This window comes from Sander lucioperca, chromosome 7 (genome assembly GCF_008315115.2).
Source record: "Sander lucioperca isolate FBNREF2018 chromosome 7, SLUC_FBN_1.2, whole genome shotgun sequence".
NCBI lineage: Eukaryota > Metazoa > Chordata > Actinopteri > Perciformes > Percidae > Sander > Sander lucioperca.
This window is the reverse complement of record NC_050179.1, coordinates 32,228,973-32,256,734: the sequence shown is the minus strand read 5'-3', so window position 1 is coordinate 32,256,734 and position 27,762 is coordinate 32,228,973. Positions and strand designations below refer to the sequence as shown.

Sequence of the window (27,762 nt, the reverse complement as noted above, 5' to 3'; positions counted from 1 at the left end):
ATAGAAAATTTGTCATTTAATGCAACATAATTGTGACTGAATTACAATTAATCTCATGGAAATAAATCACCAAACTGACAGACAGGATGTTTCATACAGGTATATATTACAATGTGCCTTGTTATATAATACAGACAGGTTCTGTTTTTTTTTAAAAATAAAAATAAGCACTGGAGGAGAATGTGATACGTTTTGATTTTATTGTAAATTGGACATTATGCACATTACTTAGCGACTGATGACTTGTTAATTAAGCTTGTTAAGTGGTCACAGAACTCACTGCGTTGAGTGAGAGTTCAGACGATATCAAGTCAAAAAGGCAATTTAGCCAGGAGCGCTGCGAGCTTGAGATCTCTCACATACAGGACAAACTGTGAGGGAAGTACCAAAATGAGGGAACAAGAACATTGAGAGGCTGACAGTGGTGACTGTTTGTACCAAAGATACCATTCAATGAACACAAAGAAGTTTTTTGTTTTTTTTTTTCCCCTTCCATTGACCATATCGGGACATTAACCGTGAAGGGAGTCATTCTTTACAGCCAAAATATCTGAGCTCTTTTGTAAATGCAGACAAAATTCTCCCAAAAATTAATTTGTTTTACCATCATCACCGCAAATTCAAACCGTTTTTCAGCAGGTCAAATAAAAAGGCGTGGTCTCACTAACAATAAATATTGCACACGTGATATTGTATTTTATAAGGATGTTTTTGCATACAAGTGTTCGCCCCCTTTTCCTATGTCTTGTTAATATTTCCTCAAGTTATATCTCTCCAAATGCGATTATCGTCATATCATAGATACAATATACAGAGGAGTTAACAGTGTCTGTATAAAAACAAAATAACATCAATAAAAGTAGACATCCAATGTGTAACGTGACATCTGGCTGTGAGACCAAAAACCTTTCTTTGTCCCAGTTTCTCTAATTTCTGTACAAAGACGATACAACTATCCAGTCATGCAACGTTGTTTGGGAGGAGGAGGGGGAGGGCGTTGTCTGTTATGTTCTTTGCGGTTTTTAAGCATTCTGCATCTCCTTGCCAATCTTGTAGCTCAGGATCTTGTTCCAATCGATTTTGGTGCGCGTCACAGGAAGTTGGCGGCGTAAGGCTTTGAAGGTAGTGTCCGACATGGTCTGGTAATTCTCGTTTATGGCCGTCTGGAAGGAATCACACAAAGATGGAGAGAGGAAGGTTGAGAATTATAATCAGTAAAATAGATTTAAGAAATCATTTAAATGCATTTTAATTATAATTTCAAGTGAAAAGTCTGGTTGTTGTGTAATCAACATGGAAACCATGATGAACTAAAACATTAAAGTGCTCATTTTATGCTTTCTGGCTTTTTCCCCTTCCCTTTATTGTGTTATATCTTTTTTTGTGCATGCAATAGGCTTCTAAAGTGAAAAAGCCCAAAGTCCACCCCAAAGGGACTTACCATCTCCAACAGAAAACACTGTTCACAAACTGCTCCAAACAGCTCTATTGTAGTCCAGCCTTTACTTCAGAGACAAACGTGGTCACTTTGTAACACACGTTATAATGCTCACCTAGCTGCTAGCATGACACGCCCTCATACTCTGCTTCTGACTGGCTAGTAGTCCTTACCTAGCTACTGCGCATGTGTGACTCCCAACAAAGATGGAACAGAAGTGTGATGTCTCACTCTGTAGCTAAAACAGAGCGCTCAACACACAGGGTGAAAAGAGGAGCTGCAGCAATGTGCAGTACAACAAAAATATGATGTTTTTTGAAAATTAAACCATGTAAACCTATTCTGATATAACCTCTAAATACACTTATGAACCTGAAAATGAGCATAATGAGCACTTTAATAACTTTTTTTTGGTTTGGTTTTTAAGATAAGATTAAAAAATATCACAATTTATGTATCCTTTTTTTCCTTCAAATGAATGGATGGCCATGAACGTGCTCCTCTATTTAAATACAACATCCAAATTCCTTAGTATGACTCAGCTTTCGATTCGTCTTAGCCTAAAAACTTGACATCATGAGGAACATCCTGTGATGGATGTTTTCAGTGTGAAAATAAAAGGATTTTATTATTTGATCCTGACAAGAGTACAACATGAGCTCTTCACAAGGTCTCATTTTAAGCCAATTGCACGTCGTACAAAAACTGATAAATCAGTAAAACAAAGTTTCAGTGTGTGAAAGAGTGAGAACCTTTAATCCTTTTCATGTACATCGATGTATTTTCCCGCAACAACCAGCCTGTTATCCGCATTTTTCACAGAATATCTGATTTTCATCTTTACGTACCTGATAGTCATTCTCTGCAGCCTCCATGATCTTAACAAACTCCTTTGCAGTTGAAGCCTCACTCTAAAAGATGATAAGACACACAATTAATAAAAATAAAACACAGCATTTTGAAGTAAAACCAGAATTGGGATGGATTTGATTATAGACGTACAGTCACCATGAATGAACAAAACCTATAGTAAAAATATGTTCAATATCTGAGATGTTATCAGTCATATCTGAGATGACTTGAATGGAATTTGCGGACTGCTGTAGCCTATATTTGAGGTCAGGGTCTCTGTAGTTTGAGCTCTGGTCACAGCACGTCACATTTCCTCGTCTGTCTGGGTGCACGTACAAAAAACGTGTTCAGTTATACTCACAGAAATTGACATGGACTCCTGGACCTCTTTGTGGCTCACCAGCTGAACGTTGCCATCTTCATAGTAATGGACCTGGAACAATTAAAGTGTTAGTTTCTCTTTATTGGGTACATAAAATTCATTCTGCAAATCTAAAACAATAAAAATTAAATGTAGAAAAGGAGCAATACAAGCGGTGTGGGTGACAACGAAATCCCAAGAGGTCTATAAAAAAACACTCCAGAAGATACTAAAGCAATAATATCAAGGTGACAAACAGACTGGCGAATTATGTACCTGTAACCCCCGGCAATGTGTAAAAAGAGTGTGACAAATATGATCCTAAATTGACCAAAATGAACAAGCTTTTTTATCTACAGTATCTCACAAAAGTGAGTGCACCCCTCTCATTTTTGTAAATATTTCATTATATCTTTTCGTGGGACAACACTGAAGAAATGACACATTGCTACAATGTAAAGTAGTAAGTGTACAGCTTGTATAACAGTGTAAATGTGCTGTGCCCTCAAAATAACTCAACACACAGCCATTAATGTCTAAACCGCTGACAACAAAAGTGAGTACACCCCTAAGTGAAAATGTCCCAATTGGGACCCAGAGTGTCAATATTTTGTTTGGCCACCATTATTTTCCAGCACTGCCTTAACCCTCTTGGGCATGGAGTTCACCAGAGCTTCACAGGTTGCCACAGGAATCCTCTTCCACTCCTCAATGACGACATCACGGAGCTGGTGGATGTTAGAGACCTTGTGCTGCTCCACCTTCCGTTTGAGGATGCCCCACAGATGCTCAATAGGGTTTAGGTCTGGAGACATGCTTGGCCAGTCCATCAGTAAGGCAGTGGTCGTCTTGAAAGTGTGTTTGGGGTCGTTATCATGTTGGAATACTGCCCTGCGGCCCAGTCTCCGAAGGGAGGGGATCGCGCTCTGTTTCAGTATGTCACACTACATGTTGGCGTTCATGGTTCCCTCAATGAACTGTAGCTCCCCAGTGCCGGCAGCACTCATGCAGCCCCAGACCATGACACTCCCACCACCATGTTTGACTGTAGGCAAGAGACACTTGTCTTTGTACTCCTCACCTGGTTGCCGCCACACACGCTTGACACCATCTGAACCAAATTAGTTTATCTTGGTCTCATCAGACCACAGGACATGGTTCCAGTAATCCATGTCCTTAGTCTGCTTGTCTTCAGCAAACTGTTTGCGGGCTTTCTTGTGCATCATCTTTAGAAGAGGCTTCCTTCTGGGACGACAGCCATGTAGACCAATGTGATGCAGTGTGCGGCGTATGGTCTGAGCACTGACAGGCTGACCCCCCCACCCCTTCAAACTCGGCAGCAATGCTGGCAGCACTGGTACGTCTATTTCCCAAAGACGACCTCTGGATATGATGCTGAGCACGCACACTCAACTTCTTTGGTCGACCATGGCGAGGCCTGTTCTGAGTGGAACCTGTCCTGTTTTTTTCAGATCCTCAGAGAGTTCTTTGCCATGAGGTGCATGTTGAACTTCCAGTGACCAGTATGAGAGAGTGTGAGAGCGATAACACCAAATTTAACACACCTGCTCCCCATTCACACCTGAGACCTTGTAACACTAACGACTCACATGACATCAGGGAGGGAAAATGGCCAATTGGGCCCAATTGGGACATTTTCACTTAGGGGTGTACTCACTTTTGTTGCCAGCGGTTTAGACATTAATGGCTGTGTGTTGAGTTATTTTTGAGGGGACAGCACATTTACACTGTTATACAAGCTGTACACTCACTACTTTACATTGTAGCAACGTGTCATTTCTTCAGTGTTGCCCCACGAAAAGATATAATGAAATATCTACAAAAAGGTGAGGGGTGTACTCACTTTTGTGAGTTACTGTAGGTGTGGACTGACGATGTGTTGAAAACACTTGATAGTAAAGCATGTATGTAATCTGAACACACACACACACACACAAACACACACACAGTTCGAAACCATTCCCTCATTCACTATTCCATATAGTGTTTATTAAATAGTGAACTATATATTTGTGTAACGGAAGCGTGCGCGCCCAGCATCACGTACAAAACAAAAATACCTCTTATACGTTCCTGAAACAAACCGAGCACTCAGGAGGATAGTAAAAAGGTTGTATGCATGCTGCATGTTACATTTCCACTGTTGAGAAATTAAGGCATGCTCCATTTTTCCTTTTCAGTTTTCACAGGGTGCTTCTGCTCCTTCTTCTCCTCCTCCGGGAAAACACGACTGCGTTGCATTGTGGTACACGGGAGTAAAATGAAGGGTATATCGTATGTACACTCAACTTAGCTGTGCATTGTGGGTTTTTATAGTGGACTATATAGTGAATGAAATTAACCCGGAGAATTCGAACACCACTACAAAATGGTGAACACGCTATATAGTGCATTTCCGTGATAGGGAATGGTTTCGAACCACAGCTACGCAGTACCCCACACACACACACACACACACACACACACACCTCTTTAAAGAGTGGAAGAATTGAACCAAAATACCTGGATTTTCATGATTCCTGCCACTTGAGTGGAGGAGGGGGAGACAGTAAATTTCCATTCTGACCTCCAGCGTCCGTTCCTGTGCAAAGAGGAGGACAACCAGACTTTAACCACTCTTTGCATATTCTAATACCATAACGTATGACAATGTGACAAAAATTAGAGAAGTTGTCAAAAAAAAAAAAACTACCCCAACTGAACCTGCAACTGTGCTGAACTTCGCCTTGCTAATAAGCTACATGTCTGCTGCAGGAAACACATATTTACCACGCTTTTGTCAGTTGAGAAGATCTAGAAGCGAGACGTTATCTTGAGTTTTGTAAAGATCCAAAGAGAGATAAGAAACAGGGTGTTCTCATATATCATGGTATATTCAACATTATCAGTTAAGTTGATGCTACTTAGATTTTCTTAAACGTATCTATTGTAATATACAGACAGATGACAAATTAAAAGAAAAAACCTGAATAAATGAGTAAAGAAACCAAACCAGATGCATCCATAGAAGACATAAGGGGTTCACTGAATGGTTTGAAGAGCATGAAAATGGTATGAATCATAAGTTCTGGCCTTCACACTAACTACATGGACAAACATAGTCTCTACCACCATCAGCAAAACCCCAAAGAAGGAATATCTTTTGGAATAAATGTGTTTCAATCCTCCAGCAGAGTTCCAGACAATTAGAGCATCTATTACATTTTGGCCCAACACCTTACTCATCCACCTTCCTTTAATTTGTCACTAATCCATAGTCATCATCATCACATAACACAAAGGCAGTATTAGCATCAATTCAGACATTTCTAAAGCGCTTCTCATGGTGAACTCATTCATTCCCTCTTAAGTTAACCTAGAGAATATCCCTGTCCTGGAACTAATACATTAGCATCATGTGACTATTATTAAATGCCTGCTTGCAGCTAGCATCATCTGATATGAAAGAGACTTTTATCATGTATTAATGTTTCAAGAATAGCCGTTTTTTGTTTTGTTTCATAATGTCATTGTATGACACCAAATCTGATCCCATAAAATGGTTGAATTCAAGTAACACATTTTTGATTTCATATTTGAATTCCAGCTGTTAGATATTCTTGTTTTTTATGTGCACAATGTGTTTTCCCTGGGTTTGTCGAAGACTTAAGGCATTTACAGACCAACCAGCCGGCCGACCGTTGGCAGAAAAGGTAGTTTGACTGATCAGTCTCCCCGAGTTGGTCAAAAAAAAAACACACCAAAGCGACGAGACGTGATACGTCTCCATAACAGCAGGCGGCGCTAATCTGTATTGTGGCCCAAAAAAAAAGAAAAACAGCAGCTGATTGGACGAACGCGTCACATGGATCTGGCTGCTGCTTCCGCCATGCAGTTGTTGAATGTGTCTTCATTTCAGATCGACAAAGGTCAGTTTAAAAGATTTTCGTCAGATTTTGAGAGGCTTAGTCACGCTCATCATTTCCGGGTGAGTCCCGACTGCCCTGTCTCCGACTGAACACATCAGGTCGGCCGACAGCTCCTCCAACGGACGACGGCACGGAACACACCGAACAGACTCGAGTCACTGACTTCGCCAGACTGTCCAACGGCCGATTATCGGCCCGGTGTGTAACTGGTTTTAGGTGCGCATATTTGGCAGATGAGTTTAGGGGTCTTTCCTTAAAAAAAAGTGATGTTTTTCAATAAAAAAAAAAAAATGCAATTTGACATAGCTTTGGATCGTTATTATATTATATATATTATTATATCGTTGTCTAAAACGTTGGAAAAGCTAGAGCAGATAATAATAACACTCAAAAAACTTAAGGACAAAACTTGCTAAAGAAGTCCAACTACAATCATTAGATCTGAGAAAAGTCTTTTAGTTAGTTTGATGCAAAAAAAAAAAAAAAAACTGTTTTTAACTTATAATGGTAGGGAAAACCCTGCACATTATACACCTTGAATCAAAAATTGAAGAGGAAAAATATAGTGTCTTAAAGTGCTCATATTATGCTCATGTTCAGGTTCATAATTGTATTTAGAGGTTATATCAGAATAGGTTTACATGGTTTAATTTTCAAAAAACACCATATTTTTATTGTACTGCACATTGCTGCAGCTCCTCTTTTCACCCTGTGTGTTGAGCTCTCTGTTTTAGCTACAGAGTGAGGCATCTCACTTCTGTTCCATCTTTGTTGGGAGTCACACATGCGCAGTAGCTAGGTAAGGACTACTAGCCAGTCAGAAGCAGAGTTGGGCGGGGCCTGACAAGCAAGCTAGTGTGATCCAAAACAAACCCGCGGGTGCGATTCCGAAACACAGGCAGAACAACCCGAACCAGCTTTGCTGAAGCAAGACGTTTCAGAGTGGTAAGTTATTTAAATGTTAACAAATTAGTCTTTCATACGTAACGTTTTAATTCTGCACTGTCTCCTGGACATGGCAATACAACTGAGCTCTTGGGGCCTTGTTCTAACTAGCTTGGTCTGAGATGTGCCACGCTAGCAGCTAGGTGAGCATTATAATGTGTGTTACAAAGTGACCACGTTTGTCTCTGAAGTAAAGGCTGGACTACAACAGAGCTGTTTGGAGCAGTTTGTGAACAGTGTTTTCTGTTGGAGATGGTAAGTCCCTTTGGGGTGGACTTTGAGCTTTTTCACTTTGTAAACCTATAACATGCACAAAAAAGATATATAACACAATAAAGGAAAGGGAAAGAAAGTATATTATGAGCACTTTAATTTCAGTTATATTTCCTCATCTTATAACAGATCTGCCCCAACAGGTTCCTCATGGTAGTACACACTAGAGCTTAGATCGGCCCAAAAAATCAAGCCCGAACCTGCCCGAGCACGTTGCGTCCGAGACCAGCCCGGCCCGACACATTAACTGTAATTATGAGCCCGAGCCCGATTTAAACCCGACAATTTTTTAATACGTGGGCCGTTATAACTGACGTTCAACTACAATTCAGAGTTGTTTGAACTACAGAAATCTGTTTAGAATAATACAACAAGGACGAAGCCTGTAAACTGCGCTGTTTGTTTAGAATGGAACGGATCGCAAGTGGATCTGAATGAAGAAACGTAAAAAAAAAAGAAACAATGATGAACAACATATTGTTGTCACTGCCCACGACTTGTTTAAACTGCTTCCATACCTCCGACTTTCCTCCACACTTGCTCAAAGTTAATTCTCCTGTTTTTCTTTTTTTCTTTACATCTTCAAGCTCCCGGTGTGATGCGTGCGAGAGGAGGAGACTCCGCGCATGACACATGCTGCATTTTGTAACTGCAGCCTAACTTTTGTACACATTTGTTACTTTTATATAGCCTATATATATATATATATTTATAATATTTCTGATTATGGCATAGCTTTCTCCCCAGCCAAATAGGATAATAAGGTAATGGATAAAAAAAAAAAAAAATTGCTTGATCAAGGGCCCGGCTGGAGGATGTGGCGGAAAATAACGGCCCGAGCCCGACCCGAGGTCCAGTCGGGCTCGTGCTGAGAATCTAAACTCTAGTACACACACACACACACACACACACACACACACACACACACACACACACACACGAGCTGTGGGATCATTACAGCCAACATAAACCCAGTAAAACCCAGCAGCAAAGAGGATTGGTGCATTCTCATCCAATTAGATTAACCCGATCAGAAACAGCTCAACAACGCTTATGAGATGCCGACAGTCTAACGCTCTAGAGTTAAGTGGCGATTAAAAGTATTATCTTTAAAACATCTTGTACATATCAAACAGCATTTCAGGCTTTTTAAGCTTATTCAGTATTTCAACATCTTTTTAAAATTAAGTTTTGATACAGAAACCATCGCTGGGAATTCTACAAGCTCTGTTGGTATTTCTGAAAAAAAAAATCTTTATCTTGACAGGACAGCTGAAGAAATGAAAGGGGAGAGAGAGGGGGGAGCGACATGCGGCAAAGGGCCGCAGGTCGGAGTCAAACCCGCGGCCGCTGCGTCGAGGAGTAAACCTCTATATATGACCGCGCGCGCTCTACCAACTGAGCTACCTGGGCACCCGAAAATCTTGCTTTTAAGTAAAAGCGACAATCTAGGCTGTCATCTTTACTCCATCCTAGAACTGGAGAGGCTCTTCTGGAATCACACAGTGTACTACTTTGTGTGAATAATAGGTTTCCCCATAGAACAAAACAAATTATAAATCAGATGTCACAAATCCCAGTCGTGCAAAATGTAAAATCAAATTGAATATTAAGTAACTGTCTGAAACATACCAGAAGTTTTTTGGTTGAAACTGATGGCACTCGATGCACACGATGATGGTTTGATGTCCATCGATGGTTTTCCCGTAAATCTGAAGGGAGAAGAAACACATATTCTGATTTCACATGCAAGGAGCTTTCCTCCTCAAAGCATTTTTAAGTTCCACTTCACACCGGCACGGAAGCAATGCAATGCGTCAGTGGTTTGCGGTTAACAGCTACAAAATTAAGCTCATGCTGACCTGCAATAGACAGACTATAATATACACAACGTGACATTTGACAAACCACACACAACAAATTCACAGACAACTCTTTTTGTGTCTGCAGCAGAACTGTACTGCTCCCTTTGCATAAATAAATTAGTAGCACAAAAGAAGCTTTATAGAGCAGACTGCAACCATTTCAAAATACTGGCCTAACTTTACTTCCTGTGCTGTACTTGGCGGGTTGAAATAAGTACTTGGTGACTTTTTGTCTTTGCTCACTGTGAACACCCTGGAGATAAATTAAAGCTTTAGTGTGTAACTTTTTGATATTAATGAACGTTACATTCACGCCGTTGCCAAATGAGTTGCTACAAAGCTAATTAAGACTATCAGCTCCACACAACTCTCTCTGTATTTCTCAGTATGGCTATGTTCAGAAGATTGTGGCGTCCGGTGACTTTCCCGTGCAGAAACTCAAATGAAGATAATGACCTCTTCTTAAGAGCCCGTCATGTTTTTTAATCCTCCGTGTCCTCCTTGGCTACTAGCAACTGCGCTCGCTGTCAGCTACTCATTGTCCATCTTCTTCTAAAATATTAGAAACACTAAAGCAAAACCAGAAAACCCAAGACGTTATAAATTTGGTATTTTTGAGACCAGAGGTGTCGGCGAGTTTTGGATATTCTGTCCAATAGACCAGCGACCGTCTCGATCGCGCGACGTGTGTTACAGTGTTTGGTGAGTTTGAACAAGTGCAGTGTGAAAGCAAACCGAACCAAATGAAAAATGTAACAAGGTTGCAACTGTGGTTATGGGGCAGGCTGGGACGTACGGTGCAGACGCCGCTGGGATAGTGCTCCTTGACGTAGGCCCTGACGGCCGAGTCCACAGCACTCCTCCAGCCTTCCAGGGAGCCGTCGACGTCATGGGGCCGCGGGTCGCTGGCCTCCTTCCTCAGGTGGTCAAACTTGAATGAGATCTTGTTCTTGGGGTCCAGGACCCGGCCGTTCCCGAGGTCGCCATGCTCTGTGATTAAGACCTGGGAGGAATGAAGAGAGAGTGAGAAAGAAGTCAAGAAAATGAGAAAGAAAAAGGAGAGTGAGTTGAAGAGAGAGTGAGAAAGAAGTCAAGAAAATGAGCAAGAAAAAGGAGAGTGAGTTGAAGAGCAAGAGAGGAGGTATCAGAAGAAAAAGGGGAATGGATAAATGGAATAGAGCAAGCCAGAAAGAAAGACAGACAGGCATGCAGGCAGGCAGGAAGAAAAAAGTAAACAAATAGACAAAGGACAATGAACAACAGGGAGAAGAGAAGTAACAAAAAAAACATGAATAACAAGAGCAGAAGGCAGGAGATTAAAGGGTTGCAATGAGAAAAACAAAAAAATAAAAAGGGGGGGGGATGAAGACGAAAGGAAGACAGAAACACAGGTCAGCTAGAACTTTCCATCTTTCATCTCCACACTATCCTCAGCCTGTTGTGTTTATCAGACTTTCGGGAATTTCAACCCGTCATGCGGGAGCAGAGGGACATGATGACATCTTTACATAAGACACTGCAATCATTACTGAAGCTAACACACAGACACATTCGTTCACCACCATGTTCAACCTGCACAGACAGTGGCAGACGTGTTTGTGTGTGTTTCCCATGAAAGTAAGGGGAAGCCCACTGGGACTTGTTTGATCCTTTAATCCAATCCCCACCATGTCTGCTTTAATGCCAACGGGACCAAAATATTAGTGCAATAATAATAATAATAATGAAGACTGAATTATCTTGTTGCTTTTCCTGTTTCCAGGTCCCTTTATGATGCTATTGGCTCTCCTATCCACCATTTTAACATTTGCAAAGCAGTATTATATGAAATGTGTTATACACTGTATTGCAATTTTATTTTATTTTTTATTATTTTTTGGGCTTTTCCGCCTTTATTTGACAGGACAGCTAGGTGAGAAAGGGAGGAGAGAGAGAGGGGGAAGACATGCAGGAAATCGTCACAGGTCAGATTCAAACCCTGGACCTCTGCGTCGAGGCATAAACCTCTCAGTATATGTGCGCCTGCTCTACCCACTGAGCCAACCCGGCCACACGACTGTATAGCAATTGTAATTCTATACTGCTCTGTGAGGAAAAATACCTTACTTTTGTTGAATTTCAGATTAACTGCAATGGTCTAAAACTGACTTAGTTTTACTTTTCTATAGTTTATTTTTCATGTTGTGGTACTGCACTATTGCTGAATGAGTACAAAGAAACACTATAGCCGTAATGGTTTTGTATTGCTACACACGTGAGCGGTAAACCCATATGGATAATGTTTATAAACTGCACATTTATCTCAGCTAGTTACACTTTTCTGTACTGTACTATCAACTATAGCAATAAACAACCATGACTGAAATTATGTGTTGGGAGTTATAATAATAATTATTTAAATGAATAATCACACTTTATAGGACCTATGATGTCATCCCATTTCATTTAGCCTCTAAACTGCCACCATCACCTCAGGTCAAAGATGAACTATAATGTCACCTGTTCTTCGTAGCCCTCGATTTTCACCGGGGTAAACTGGTCCAGGTTGTACTGTGCAAATGCACTGCAGAGAGAGAGAGAGAGACAAAATATTACTTCATACACTCCAAAGTTAGTACCTCATGTAAACATACTTACTACTCTCGATTTAAAGATGTTTGTCTATAGGACACTGTATATGCTGACGGTGTTTGGGCAATATGGACGTAGACTGAAGCCATGCTAAGTCTACATCTGAAGACTGTGAGAATTGTTTTCTTGAATTTTCATTGACTGCCAGATCAAATTTTGAAAAGTAAACAAAGCTGGCACAAACATTAGGTACAACTGACAACCAGCTGTGTTTAAGAGATGAAATATTGCACTATTAATTGGGAAGGAGAAAAAAACGCAAACCCATACGCAGAATGACAGGGGGTTTGGTTGTTGAACTGTGACCCATGTTTCCCTTCAGAGTATTAAGTCTTTTTGCAAATTGTAAAGACACTTTTCAAAAGCTGGAAATAGTGCACGACGGGAGACTTACTGCGCTGCACCTTCCCTGAGAAGATTGTCATTGTTGAGCAGCAATCGCACATCTGAAGAGGAAAAAAAGGGTGAGATTATGAGAGGAAAGGAAGACGGAGAGGAGAGAACATGACACACACACCAACACAAAAGACAAAGCTGCCTGCAGTCAGTCATTGCAACATTTATGCCTGGGGAGTGAAGCAGACATGGTAAATTAGCTCCGTGGAAAAGGCTGTAAAAACACAGAGATGAAAGGGGACAAAGTGGCAAGAGGGGCCTGTATTTTAGAGTGTTTGTGTGGCTGTCAGGCTGTGATAAGAGGCAGACAGACAGCCTGCCGGCGCTCCTCCGAGGTGACGACATTCATCGAGGCAGTACGAGGCTTTAACGATGCCAAACACATACACGCACTCTCTCTCAAGGGGGCACTACTTTGACAGTGTGGTGTCACCGTTGGCGCTGCAGGGTGAGCTACAATTTGGCCAAAACATCTCAGAGATGTTACACACCAACCAGACGGCCGACCGTCAGCAGAAAAGCCAGTCGGACTGATCAGTCAGGTCTCCGCCGTCTGAAAAAATGCCTCAAAACACACTGAGGCGACGCCGACTTGGGCGTACGCTCTGCGCGTGCGCGAAACGTAATACGTCTCCATAGCAGCAGGCGGCGCTTCTCTGTATTGTTTCCCAGAAAATGAAAACCGGCAGCTGATTGGATGAACGCGTCACGTGGGGCTTTTTTCTCTGGAAATTCACAGCCAGACTGTCATGGCGGCTTGTTCAGAATACGATCTCATATTGTACTAAAATAGTTCACCGAAAACATTTTAAGCGAGAAATAGGCCATGCAGTCGCTGAATCCGTCTTCATTTCAGATCGACAAAGGTCAGTTTAAAAGATTTTGAGAGGCTCATCCGCTCGCCATTTCCGGGTGAGTCCCGACTGCCCTGTCTCCGACTGAGCATGTCAGGTCGGCCAAAATGAAGGCCGACAGCTCCTCGGACGGACGAAGGCACGGAACACACCGAACAGACTCGAGTCACCGACCTCGCTAGACTGTCCGACGGCTGATAATCAGGTTGGTGTGTCAGGGCCCTTAGTCTCATTTTGCTTTCTAGGTGGCTTCAGCCAAATGAAAAGCGGCACATGAACAGAAACAATTTCCCATTTCAGCTCCTGTTTAGCAATTGCAAAAACAATTTTAGAGAGAGCATTGTGACAAAATGCCTAGTTTCACAACAATAAACTGCAGACTAACAAGCAATTTTAAAATGAAAAAAAATGTATACTTTAGTTTCAAATGAGATCAATGCATGCTGTAATACTGTATTGTATATAAGTCAGTGCTTTCCTGACCAATACATCTTAATATATATCTTGCTAAAATCAATGAATCATACAATATATTCAAGCAGAGCCAGTTCTTTTATGTGTATACTTTGGCCATTTTTGCCTGTAATTAGATGATGGACAGTGGAGAGGTAAAAGGTGATGAGGGGAAGAAGAGGAGTGATGTAGGTCCCCAGCTGGACCTTTGTTTTCCCCTGGCCTAAGGGGACAACCAGGACATCTAAACAGAGCCAGTTCTGAGCAATAAGGCTACGTTCACACGTAGTCTTAATGCCTAATTCAGATTTTTTTTGCTCAGATCCGATTTTTTGTTAGGCTGTTCTCATTACCTTTTAAAATGTGGCCTATATCAGATTCCAGTGTGAACCGTTTGCGGTTTTGAAATGACCCGCATGCGCAAAAGAACAATAACAATGACATCAGACGCAGCACGCTGTTGCACTCAAGTTAGGGAGGTTATGGAGTAAGTAAGCATTTTCGCTTTTTATTTCAAAATGTTTGTGTAATGGCAGCCATAACATTAATGAGCAGGTGCTGAGGAGGAGAAGAATGAAGAGAAAGAGAGACAAATTGATATTTTGGCCTTTTGTGGGGTTATGGCTGAAAATTCACTACAGAGGTCTGTGTGACCGGACGACCGATTTGCACGTCAGGACCGCTACGGGCCTCCACCAGAGTTTCCTCTGGCTTCGCCCTCGCTCACGCTCCACCTCCCCGACAGTGTGGGCGAGACGGGCCGGTGGTGCGCCCGACCCCGAGGGACCGGGATCCCACATCAGCCGGCACGCGCCGGCCCTCACTTTCATTGCGCCACGGGGCGACCCTCTGACTCGCGCGCGCGTTAAACTCTGCGACGTGGTTGGGGCGCACTGAGGACAGTCCGCCCCCGGTTGACAGCTGCACTGGGAGCAGGGGGCCCCACCCCTCCCCGCGGGGAGAGAGCGCGCAGCGAGGGTTATTAAAAGTCGCATCAAATCCACCTTGGTTGTTCACACAAAATCGGATTTGGGCCACTTTTGCCTGCAGTCTGAACGTAGCCTAACGTCACATTTTGCATTGCCAGTATTTCTTTTTACGAGCGTTTATTTAACTTGTACATTATATAGAGGAAGAGAAACTCACCATTGAAAACTTCGTTGAACTCTCCTGGCGGGGCGTGGATGACAAAGTTAGCTGCTATGCGTACCTGCAGACAAAAAAACAAGGTCCAGGTTAAGACTGGAAGAAAACCATAACATGATGAATCAATCTCTATTGCACACTGTCCAAAATCTGAGACACCATGTATTATTTTTCTTCATTTTTTGACAGTTTGCAATACACAATTTACCACTATTTCTGTTTTCAATGATGAAATAAAGTTTTGACTCCTTTTAAAGTCTGCTGGAGATTTAGCCCACTGTAAGGACAGTAATGTGGTGCCTAAAACACATTGTGAACACTGAATATATGTATATACGCTGCGGCCAACAGAGGGGGTAATGTTACTGTGTCACTGGTTTGGAGGGGGGGGGGAGTGGGGCGGTTTTAATGTCTCTTTCCGTATAAAGCGCGTCTGAGCAGCAGTAACTTTTCCTCTTTCTCACTTCTCTTCTGCACTACAACACTTCCTGTTTCCAGGTCACATGTCGAACTGACAGCGAGACAACGGCCCCTCCCTTCCCCGCATGGTTTACAACCATATAAGGACACAAAAATGTGCTGAGGACTCTAGTACACACTTTCTCTCACCCTTCGTCTTTATGTCTCTACCCCTCTCTATCACTGGCAGGGTACGGTGACTCAGCCCCCCCCCCCCTCCCCAGACTTACAAGGTGGTGCATCAGGGAAGGTGTTCATATGAGTGTGTGTGTGTCTGTTCGTCCCCTGGGCCCTTATTAGCAGTGTGTGTATACAAGTGCTCTGGCTCTCGTGCAGAGCTACAGATTGATTCTTGCTAATGAGCGATGCTGAGAGAAAGGAAGGCACTCGGGGAGGAACATGTGCGTGTTTGTGTGTGTGTCTATGTCTATGTGTATGTGTGTGTGTGTGTGTGTGTGTGTGTGATGTTGAGATCAAAGTCTCTGCATGTGTCTGATCCTCTGTCATGAGATCATCATGACCCACTTATGTTGAACAATCGAAAATTCGCAGAACAAGGGAGGTGTGTGCCTTTGTGTGAGTGCGCGCAACACATACGAACAATTTTCCACAGCTGGTGGAAAATTGTGTTAGCGTGTTTGTGACTTGACATCCCCGCGGGAAGACTAATTTGCATTGGGTCTCCCTCATTACACTTGAAGGAAGTGTAAACAGACTTTCCGTACGGAGAGAGCGCGTCTCCCAGGCCCTCCAGGGACCCGTTCCAGGAAGCAGGTCCACGCATTTGTGAACCAAAGTTATCTGTTATCAGTTTAAATTCTTCTTCTGGGTTTTATTCAGCTGCTTCCTGGAACAGGCCCTGATGGCTGAGATTATAACTCAAAAACAACATGTGTACTTAAGGGAAAAGGGCAAATAAGTAAAATGTGCAGTAAGCCCTTGCTATTTTTAAATCCAGAAAACCGATTTAAAAACTGTCATCTGTTGAGGTCTGGTTGTCTTAATCCCAGTAGGAATGCCGGCTTTCTCAAGCTCTGAACTGAACTGATTCAAACAATAAATATATCTTGATCGCCATCAACCTGTCTATACATGTCAATAGTCCAGCTTGGGCTGTAAACACCACAGAATCCGGTAATAAAAGTATAGCGTGGTAATAGACATATGGAACAGTTAATAACTATTAGAACTGCCATTTATAAGGGTGTGTAAATGACAAGATAAACTGAGAGCACCATAACTAGTCCAAATATCTGACACAAGTTTGAACCCTCTCTATGGCCAGATCTGGTTTCAATAAAGTCTATTAATAGGGCGTACGTTCAGCAGGACCACTGTAACTACTGCTAGACATTGGGTCTGAGAGTCAGAAATAACAACATTACACTTGTGCTTTTTCTGTGTCTTGTCTGGCTGTTTCAATGTAATGTAATACTGTAATGCTATCCACAAATCCCATTTCTGAACCTCTTATTCCATCTATTATTGTATTCAGGGTCGCGGGTTGGAGCGGGAAGGAGGCTACGCCCTTTACAGGTAGCCAGCGTATTACACACACACACACACACACACACAAATACAGTCACACCTACGGGAAATCCAGTTTCCAATTCACCTGAGTCGAGACACGGAAGGTTGTGGAGGAAATCTGAGCAGGCTACTGTGACATTTTAGATATTTATTTCCACCCTGACAAGACAAGAACAAATGTCTGGGTAAACCACTAAAATGAGTGCTGTCCGTTAAACGCGTTATTAACGCAAACCCATTTTAACAGCGTACATTTTTTTTTTTTTTTTTTTAAATCGCGAGACTAACGTTCTTTTTGGCCTAGCAAACTTTGTAGTTTTTTTTTTTCACGTGCTGTTGCAACAACTAGTAACGTTAGAAAAACTACAACACCACACCGGATCTAGCTAGACCGGAAACAAAACAACAGGCACGCCGCACACACTTGTTTGGGCTTGCGAGCCGGCCAAAGAGTAGTAGGCTAATGTTATGTTTTGAGTGGATGGCGAGCGCGAGACGCCGAAATGGATGCTGATAAGATTCTGAATGGAAAGTTTACTTTTAAAAAGTTGCCAAATGGTTCCGTTGACAAGACCAAATTGATCTGTGTGTTTTGTCGTTGTGAACTGAGCCATCATCGCAGCACGTCCAGTCTGAAATACCACTTGATGGCCGAGCACACAGCTGATGCCAATTCTCCACCCCGTCGTCAAAGCCAGGCGACAAAAGCACAAAGCAAGCCGATCCACTTTTCCATGTTGATAAGAGCATTAAAATGAGAAAAAATAATTGGACAAAAAGAAATCGAGGGACATTTAGAATAGATAAAAGGTACGATTAATTGTGAGTTAACTATGACATTAATGCGATGATACAGCACTAACTAAAATGAATGGCAAATGGTTTGAGTGTTTGGGATAAAATCTGATTTCAAGACATTGAAAACCTAAAACATTGGCTTAGGCTTAAAGAGTGCTGACCACAGATATTTCCATCCTACTGTGAACCACTTTGTGAGCTTGCAGAATGAATTGTGTAGGGCCGACAGCTAGGGAGAGAGCAGTAAAGACTGTGAAGGAATGGACAGGGATGGTTTTACAATCACATCTCTGACAGCTAACTGTTTTAGGGTGCATGGAGAGGAGATGAGATGAAGCCAAGGGAGTGCGATGTGGTTCAAAATGAGTCCCTGACAGGAGGAGGACGAGACGGATACTCCATTAGCGGCTCATGAGTAAAGCATTGACTGTTGAAAGCTAGTTAATGCTTCCTCTTCTTCTAAGTAGGCTACATCAGACCAGTTCTACGAATGCACTGAGACAACAGCCTACATCCTCCTATAGCAGATTGGAAGAATGAAACAAATAAAAAACAAGTACATTCACTTCTCTACCTTTTTCTTTTGCAGGTGATACACGTTAAACATCATCCCTGTTTGTTTACAGTGAGGCTAGACACAAACAAGGTTTGAGAAGTTTGCCTCTAACCATTTTTCTTCTGTACTGTTATGGATCGATGGAATAAATATAACTCTAGTGCTCTGGTGATTGTAAGATATTGCTGGACAGCAAGATGGTACAGCGAGTGGTGAAACCACAAACCTACTGTGCAGACAGGAAGAAGATATCTGCTTCATGCACTACTTCCCTTCCCAGAGACAAAGAAAATAGATGAATAAATGTTGTACTTGGGCAGTTTCTGAGAAACCCCAAACTAATACATTTAGAGCAAACGTATATCAAAGTCTTATATATGAATCTTAGCTTGCAGACAAACCAAAGTCATGGTCTCCTTTGCAGAGGTAATTACTATAGAGCAGCAAATTGAACATTGAGCTGCGAGGTTAAGGATTCCTTCCAGTGGCAGTCTGCTACGCTGGGACACGGGCTACTGGGACACTTCTGAGCTCTGAGACCCAGTTTTAGCCTTGAGCACTGACTGCTAACGTGCTACATGAAGGGTCGACTTCAAGGCAAAGAGTCTCTGTGGGGAATTTTATTAACTAAACTCAAAGTTCTTGGTGCTTCAACCCTGAGACAAACTTCCCCAAGTAGCCTGACTAAGCAAATGCCAATCAATGTATTGAGCGCCAAAACATTTTTAAGCAGGTTTTAAAACACATATGGTATGAAATTCCTTCTCATCCACATTATAGCCAGAATGTCATTTTGTGTTCCGTTACACCCCTGGCTTTGAGTTATTCACTGTTGGTCAGACAAAATAAGCTTTTTGAGGATGTAACTTCAGGCTCTGGGATTTTTTTTTTTTTTTTAAGCCAAAGCCATTGTGTTGTTTTAGTGCTAGTAGTTAAAGTCTAATATCAATATCTGGGACTTTCAAGTGAACTGATGAGTTTTGCAATTTTCACAGAAAATCTGTCCCTGAAGAGAAATTATGAACCATATTTTATGGAGGGTGCAGGCTGCAGCTTTGGAAAATTGCACCGTTAGGCTGCTGCATAAACACATATGAACATCCACACAGCTTAAAGCCCAGTTCAGAAGAGTCACGACGAGACAAAACCGTTTTAGAACGTCGCAGGGAAAAGTTGCAGCGGTCTGAACCGGCCCGTCTCGGCTCGACTCAAGCCAGCTGATGGTTTCGCTGCGACTCAGCAGTTCAAGTTGCAGAAGCTGGTTTTAGAACGTAAGGGACGTCTCCTGTTTCAACAGCCAATAGAGAAGTCAGCCGGTAAGGTCAGCTGTAAACTATAGAAATAACATGATCCATGATCCATTTTATTTCTATGTCACTAACAGCTGGTTGAAATGGCAGAGTTTTAGACAGAGCCTCAACGACCGCCCGATTGCACGGTAACGTTATAATATAACTTGACCATATAACGGTTATATGGCCAAGCAAGATAGAGAGCAACTGAAGAGAGGGAGCGCCCAGCAGCGTTAGAACAAAGCAGTGAATCAAAGAAATAAAAACGTGTTTTCGCCGATTCATCACTTGAAATATAACCGTAGCAAGTATCTCAATATCACTAACGTCTGAAGTGGGCTTAAGTTTGTGCAGTTGAGGGAAACGGAAGGACTGACTGTAGTCCGGTCATTTCACAGGAACAGAGAGACAGCAAGCGAGGCCGACAATTGCTTCTGTGTGTGATTTTGTGTGTGAGTGTTATCTAAATTTGACTCACTTATAGTCATCGTCATCATGATCTTGGACAAAGTCTTTCTTTAGCTGGAAATAAGGTCTTTTTTATCTCTTCCGTTATCTTTCTAAGAGAGGGTGGATTCTAGAGCTGGCATGCAGTCATCAAGGAGCTGGAACAATAAGACTGGAGGTAACACACACACACACACACACACACACACACACACACACACAGTGGGATCCGTGTGTCTTTGTGCCCTCTTGGCCTAGACACCAGCTGGTCTCTTTTCTTTCAACTTGCTCACTGTATATTCATGCTCATATTACCCAGAAGACAGACACCCCCACTGCACCATCCCAACACCAACCTCACAATCCCACCTCTTAGGGAGCACCCTTTTTTAATCCCAAAATGACACCCACTGGCACCGAAACCACACTTAAAACTAATCCTGGCATCAAAATCGCCTTATCATGCCAATCCAGAGCCGTGAAAATAATAATAGTACAAAAAACACAGCAGGAGTAAACTGAAGTAATATTTTTGCCCCGCGGGCGTTTTAAGCTTCATCATCTCCCTGGGATTGATCCCCTTCCCTGCCATGCATCCATTTCAATGTCATAGATAGAAAGGAAAAAGAGGGTTCTGGATCCTTGAAATGCTACAGCAGAATCAGGGCCAAGTTTAGAGGAAAACCTGTCTGATGCGGCTGGGGTGTGGGTGCAATCATTTATGAATAAAACCACAGCGGGATAGCAGAGAGAGGAGGAGAACCGTCTAGGCAGCCGTAGGCTAACTAGAAATATTCCTCTGCTAATCAAAATGAGGAGGTGGCAGATGGTCGGCTCAAGATTATATTGAATAAATAAGGGCTGTGATGTTAGGCATTAATAATGTCAGAAGCAGAAGTTTTATTGAAGGGGGGTGGGGGGGGGGAGTTCCTAAAAGTAAAGATCATGACTTTTATAATAATTGTGACACCATGTTATACAGCGTAATGACTTTCTGGGGCACTTTTTATACCAGCACCGTTCTTCATTTTCACCCATACAATGGTCTGCTCTACTGCCTTAGCTGCAGGTTCACATATCATACCATTGATTAAGCAAGTTACAGCACATGATTAACTACAAATCACGTAGACTGCAAATCACACATGATTTTCAGATAGGCCTAGATTTCTTTCCTTCCAGGCAGCCACCAGTTTTAGTTTATCTCGGTCAAGCATTAATGTTAACTTGTGGAGACTTCAGATTTTCTTGGTAATACGTGATAGAGATCATTTTATCATCTTTTTTTCCTGTCAATTGATGCGAAAGTTTTTAGGTATAGAGCTGCGCCAGTGAAAAAACTCTGCATTGCTGTCTGCTACTGTCTTTTTTGATATTAGTTGCAAAGGTCAGACATTTTCAAATTTTGTCACCTTCAGCCTAAACCCTAACGACTTATCCTAACACTGTGCTGGGAAAAAAGTAGTGTCATTTTACCCCAAGCAGCCAGCTATGCAATATAAGGAATATCACTGGCTTGCATTACCACCTCCAGTATGCAGACACTCCGGTGGAAAGCCACTGGTCTTTACACATCAACATTTATCATTGTATAGGGCACTTAAACAGGGCACCAGGGCTCTGTTCTCTACCTGAGTGTTTAGACAGTGTTTTTTTTCCATTGTCTCCAGATCTCTTGCACTTCTGCAGGCACGTACAGACAGCGCTCCTCTGCTCTGTCTATGCATTCTTCAGTTAAAGGAAGATGCCACAGCGTTTTCAGAATTTAACTGTGCTATATCCCTATGGTCTAACACAGCTGTACACAAGCCAAGCTCAGGTACGCATATCGAGCTGTTGAGTTTCTGACGGCTCCCGACTTAAATGAGGGATTGCACCATTATTTCGTTTTTTAAAAGTATTATACTTTTATACTACTGTCTGAGGGTTTGTTTTTTTTTTTTTTATTACCCTTCTTGCCCAGAGAGCAATAAACCTTTAAAAACTGGAAAATCTGAGAAAACCCCCAAATCAAATGAGGCCGCTGTGGTCTCAAGTGTAACTGTCTGAGTCATTAAGCAAGTTGGGCTATACTAGAACATATTTTCTAGGCACAGTGCACTTTATCCTGTTTTTATCTCTTTTTTTTTTTAAATCTCTTTTCAAACTTTTTATTACAACTTTTTTGTTTTTAGCTTCATTGTATGACTCTCCTCTTTTTATTCGTTGTGTAAGGAAGACTGGCAAAGCAAGCTTTTCACTGCATGGTGTAAGTTGTCTTTACTGTGCATATGACAATACACCTCTTGAATTTTTCTATCTCCCATCACAAAAAGGATGTATTACATTTTTATTTCTTTACTTTATTGTGTTAAGTTAACCACTCTGTATTGTAATTTTGCATGAAAGGTGATATATCTCTAAAGGTTGTAGTATTAGACCAGTTTGTTTCTGCCATCCTATCTTTGTACAGATCAGATGCATAGCTTAAATATATAGACAGGCTTTATTCTATACATGGGATTTAGTGGATGCTTTCATCTATAATGCCTTACTGTATCGTGACGACATGCATTATTTACAGTGGTGCCCCTGGTAAGAATCAAGCCAATTTCCCTGGTGTCACTATGCTCACTGTGTCAAGTTACCTTCCTCTCTGACAGTTAAATAAGTGAACTGACTTGTTATGCAAACTTTACCTGCCGCGGTGCTATTCAGAGAGCCAGTTGGCTGTTTGTTTTCCAGTGAAAACGACCAACTCTGCTCTTTAACGTTTGCAGGACACTTTCAAATGCTTTACTGAGTTTGCGTGCTGCAAATAATTTTTTTTAAACTCTCTCCTCAGCAACTGCCTTTACCACAGGTATTTCAGCATTACTGTCAACACACCTCAATAAAATAAACAGTCTGAATCACAAAAACACTCACATATGCTAATTCCTGCTCCCTCCCAGACAGTGCTGGTGATCAACAAGTGATCCATGTTGCCTAGTCCTTAGTTTCCAATCCAATGCTTCAATACCAATGTACTAGGCTACTACTAGGCGTTATAATTTATTTGCCTCAGGTGTACTGTGGAGTGGGTAAGACTGTATTTAATGGCAGGCTAGCAGATACTGTTGACTTGAGCTAGCCTAGCACCAGTGAACAACTGGAAGGACTGGATGAAAAGTGTTGAAAACTGTCTCCACTGATAAATAACACACTGGCTAACTTGGACATGAGGTCCTATGTCCAAAATTCTGAACCACCCCTTTAACCCTAACCTCTAATCCTAGTGACTTCCAGGCAGCGCTGCCTGGAAGACGACGTTTGGGGCTTAAAACAACATCGCGACCCTTTCGGCGTTCTGCGTTGGCTCGACGCAAAGTTACATTTTTTTTGGGAGGTGCGTGTCGAGCTACGGCAGAGGTTTCGGAGAGGGGTTCGCGGCGATGCAGAAGCATAAAACAGCCTTAAAGCGTAACTCTCGCCAAAATGCAACCTAGGGTCTTTTTGTGAATGTACCCGAGTACATTCACAAAAAGACCCTAGGTTGCATTTTGGCGAGAGTTACACTTTAAGACGGATCACATCAGCACGAGTATGAAACGAACAGCGGCATCACATCGATAACACTTGGGGAGAACTTAAGAGTATAAATATACTATCTTCCCCTCTCGAGTAATTGCCTTTTCATATATGGATATGGATTCTGACCAAACCACTTTTTGCAGACACCTCGGTTTTGCTCATATATAGCAACTTCAAAAAAGGCCAGCAAAAATGTACCTCCTGTGTGAAGATAGTTTAGACCATAGATATAAATATCTATAGTGTAGGCTACTCAATGGAGGTGAAAGTTACAGTGAAACCAGGTTGGCAGCTGACTTGTTTATAAAACTAGGTTGTGGGTAGCGGGGTCTGTCTTCTCTGTCAATCACTCTGCCATGTACCAGATCATTGTTTCACATGGCAGCTTCCTGTCAAAACCCACGTGTGGTTTCGTTGCTGTAATCAGGAAGCTGGCAGGCCAGTGCCCAAATGACTCAAAAAGACTGTGAGCAGTACTTGGTATCTGTGACTCACAGATGTTTAATCATTTACAAATGGAAGAGACTTTTTCGGCAATTCCCCATCAGGGAGCTTTCGGGTCTTTTTCTGGAATAGCAAAGTGACGCTGACAGCCGCAGCAGCAACAGGGCAAGACATGTCTCACTCCCCTGGGACACCTTTAGGAAGTCGTTCACGGAGACAAACTCAAAAGACGTTTATTGTATTCGATAGACATAATCTTGCTACCAAATCAAAGTCTACCCATCAAAACAGTGTCTCTAAGCTGATTTCTTTTTCAAAATGATGTCACTGTCACATCATAGCAAGTTAGGCTTCCTACCAAGGAAAACCTCCTGTTCACCCAGTAGAGTGTGAGTTTGAATCCGACACAAAACCCTTTGCTGCATGTCGCAACCCCCCCCCTCCCCTTTCCTGTCTTTAAAGCTATCCTGTCAAGTAAAGGCCATAAAAAGCCCAATAAATAATCTTTAAAAACAAAATTAAATAAAAAAACAAGTTTGCAGATGTGTCATTCAATGTGAGAAAGTACCAACAGCTGAGTGCCAGGAGATGCTGGCTGTGGCTGGTGGTTTTAGCCACTCTACTAGTCACTAGTAGACATTATTTGGAGTTTTTCTTTTATTCTACAAATCATGGCTAGCCAGTGAAATAGGTATTTAAAATCGACTAGCAGTGAACTTTGCAAGCTATTACCGACTGTCAGTGTTAGGCAGATGAAAACGCTCATTTCCTCCCTCTGAGCTTCTCAATAAAGGCTGAGGGGGCCAGAGCAGATGGCTGATTGCTCAGAGTTAGTGCACTGTAGGGACAGCCTTCAAAAGTACAAAACCTAACTGCAGTGTGTGCATGGAAATACTCTGCTTTTGACAGCACAACACAGAGTGGATGGACGCATAACGTAGCCCACTTGGTCCGGCACCAATCATATTCAGAGACGGAAATAAACAGCTTCCTCCAGCTAAATACTGCGTATTGGCTGTGCCTGTTTCTCTACCAGTCAGCCTGCCAGGTCACCAACTTTTATTCTTTCAGCTCAACAAAATCACATTGTCTGGTCAAAAAGTGAAAGTAGTGGCTTGACAAATGTGGAAACCAATGTGGTGGGGAGATGAAAAGAGCTCCCACTCTTTTCACAGCACCAACATCTAAAGTTGCTAATAGTTTAACCACAGCTTCGCACAAAAAATGAAGCACATACCTGAAAACTGTATTTATGGTGAAGCTAGTACATAACAAAATCACAAGGTGGCCACAGTCGCTCGCCTACACACCCTAGCCCTGTAATTGAATGCTTCGCTAACAGCTGATGCCTGTGTGTTGATGAACATGACGCTGTCACACCGGCGGGTCAATGAGCTGCCTGAACTTTTAACAAACTTGTGACTCAGGCTGCTGTGGAACAGAAGAAAATAAAGCCAGGCCTTGTTACGACTCTGAATGGTGTATTACATAACCAGCATATCCAGTTATCAAGAAGAACGCACATAATGGTTTACTGTGATAGCAACAAGCTTGATAGGAATTTTGGCTTTGAGGTGAGAAAAGACACGACACAGGGTATCAGGCACACATGTTTAAACGTAAACCCATTAAGAATGACAAGAAGCCCGCAACCATGACTTGTTTTTTTACTATTTATCCATTTACTGACTTTTTTTGTATGTAATCGTTGACTCGTTTAATTAACAAAACCTTTTTCAAAAATGTTAAATACACATCACAGGCAATCCCAGCTCATGGAGATGTCTAAAGTATGCCTACAAAGTCGGACCAACAATGACAAATCCAAGCAGCAGTTAACACACTGATTCGCCTCTCTCAAAGCTGCTTCCAATGTACATAACCAAAAGACAAACCAAGCTTAACAGAGAGACTAAAGTGTGCAATGAATAGAGATTGCAAAGATAAATCAACCCATTTATAAAAATGAAATGCAAGTAGGATTCCTGCAGACACATGCTGCTGAGCACTCGTGCTGTCTCAGGGTATTGGCTGTGTCTGTGCTCTTTTAAGGAAATGAGAAAATGAACAGTGCTAGTACTGCCAGACACTAGCTGTGGTGTAATGGGGTACAAACCCTGCTAACAGTACGAGCTTGACTACCGAGTTTGCATAACAGTTTTCGGTTACACAGTTTTTAAAATAAATAAATGTTGGCGTGAGACCGTTATAGCTTTAGATAAATGGGAAGAGCACATATGAATACAGATTGTAAACTGTAACGTTAATTGTTGGGTCGTTTTCATCATGTCGTTGATCAACTGGAGCTCATAGTTCCCACATCTTTTTACTGTCTGTGAAACGCTAACGTTACTTATCAGAGGTACAGTGGCTAGCAAGCTAGCGTGTAGAATACCTATGGTAGCTGTCACACGGCGAATGAAATCCTGCTCTGCATAATATAATCTGACAATCCAGCACTTCCAATTTTTTTTTTGTGTAACGACAGAAAAGCGGTATCAAACAGCGAAAAGGGCGTGTTAGTAAGTCTAGCTAGCAGGCTGTGGCTATGCTAAACTAACAAGCTAGCGATCTTAGGTGTGTGAAAACTTCCATAACACAAGCAACCAGAGACACTGGGGGGGAAACGACATGTCCACCGAACGAGAAAGGTGTGGGAGGTAATGCTAGGTGGATTTATAATGTACACGGTTCCTATTTTGAGTCAGGACCGTACAAGGAGCCTCCGTTTCAGAATTTGCAAATGAGCGGAAGTTGAGCTAAAAATAATAAGAGCAGAAGCAGCAGCGGTTCTGCTGAGGCCTGGGTTTTCTCCGCATTTAATCAAGCCGGTCGACGCCAGGACGCACGGAGAGACAGACTCAAAATGCAACTCGAAATTTCGAGCGTTAACGTCCCCCCGCATCAGTTTATCTAGTGATTAAATTGGCTTCTTACCTTCTCCTCGTCGGATAGCTGCTCCTCATGATCCGCCATCTTTTCTTCCGGCACCACCAGCTTGTCAGAGCCCAGTGACGTCACCGCATGGGTGGATTCCCAGTTTGGTTCAGCAGCTCAGCATTCATGGTTTTGATTGATGCTCTGTCACTGTGTGTGTGTGTGTGTGTGTGTGTGTGTGTGTGTGTGTGTGTGTGTGTGTGTGTGTGTTTTTAGTGACTGCAGCTGCAGTAGTAGTGGTGGTAGGTAGCTCTGTATAGTTCAAATAAAGATCATGCATTCGCATGATTCAGTAATTAATCAAATGATGTGTATATTGCAAAGTTAATAACTGCACTATTGCACCGACACTGCATTGTTTTGCACCGACATTTGATTCATGTAGGCCTACACTGGTCTAAGGTAGTGTGTAGCCTACTGTACAGCTTTCTAACGCCATTTATTTGTTATTCCTAAATGTTTTCTCTTATCTATCATTCTGGTCTTTTTCTTGTGCTGGTGTACAGTAATGCAAAACCTTCCTCCTGGGGATCAATAAATAAATTGAAAGATAAAAGCACGTACAGCAGCAGTCAAGAAACATGAATCCAATTGAAAACAATGA

The 27,762-nt window shown here is 42.2% G+C and overlaps 1 protein-coding gene across 1 annotated transcript; it reads right to left on the bottom strand.

Moving 5' to 3' along the window:
• LOC116036291 (F-actin-capping protein subunit alpha-2) lies at positions 1 to 27,286 on the bottom strand. The gene is made up of 10 exons (XM_031279799.2): positions 27,159 to 27,286; positions 15,144 to 15,207; positions 12,689 to 12,740; positions 12,163 to 12,226; positions 10,460 to 10,666; positions 9,431 to 9,510; positions 5,175 to 5,253; positions 2,652 to 2,723; positions 2,287 to 2,349; positions 1 to 1,163 (listed from the first exon to the last, which is right to left on the bottom strand). The coding sequence occupies exons 1-10, from the start codon at positions 27,195 to 27,197 to the stop codon at positions 1,023 to 1,025; spliced, it is 861 nt and encodes a 286-aa protein (XP_031135659.1). The 5' UTR covers positions 27,198 to 27,286; the 3' UTR covers positions 1 to 1,022.
• Positions 27,287 to 27,762: the final 476 nt, after the last annotated feature.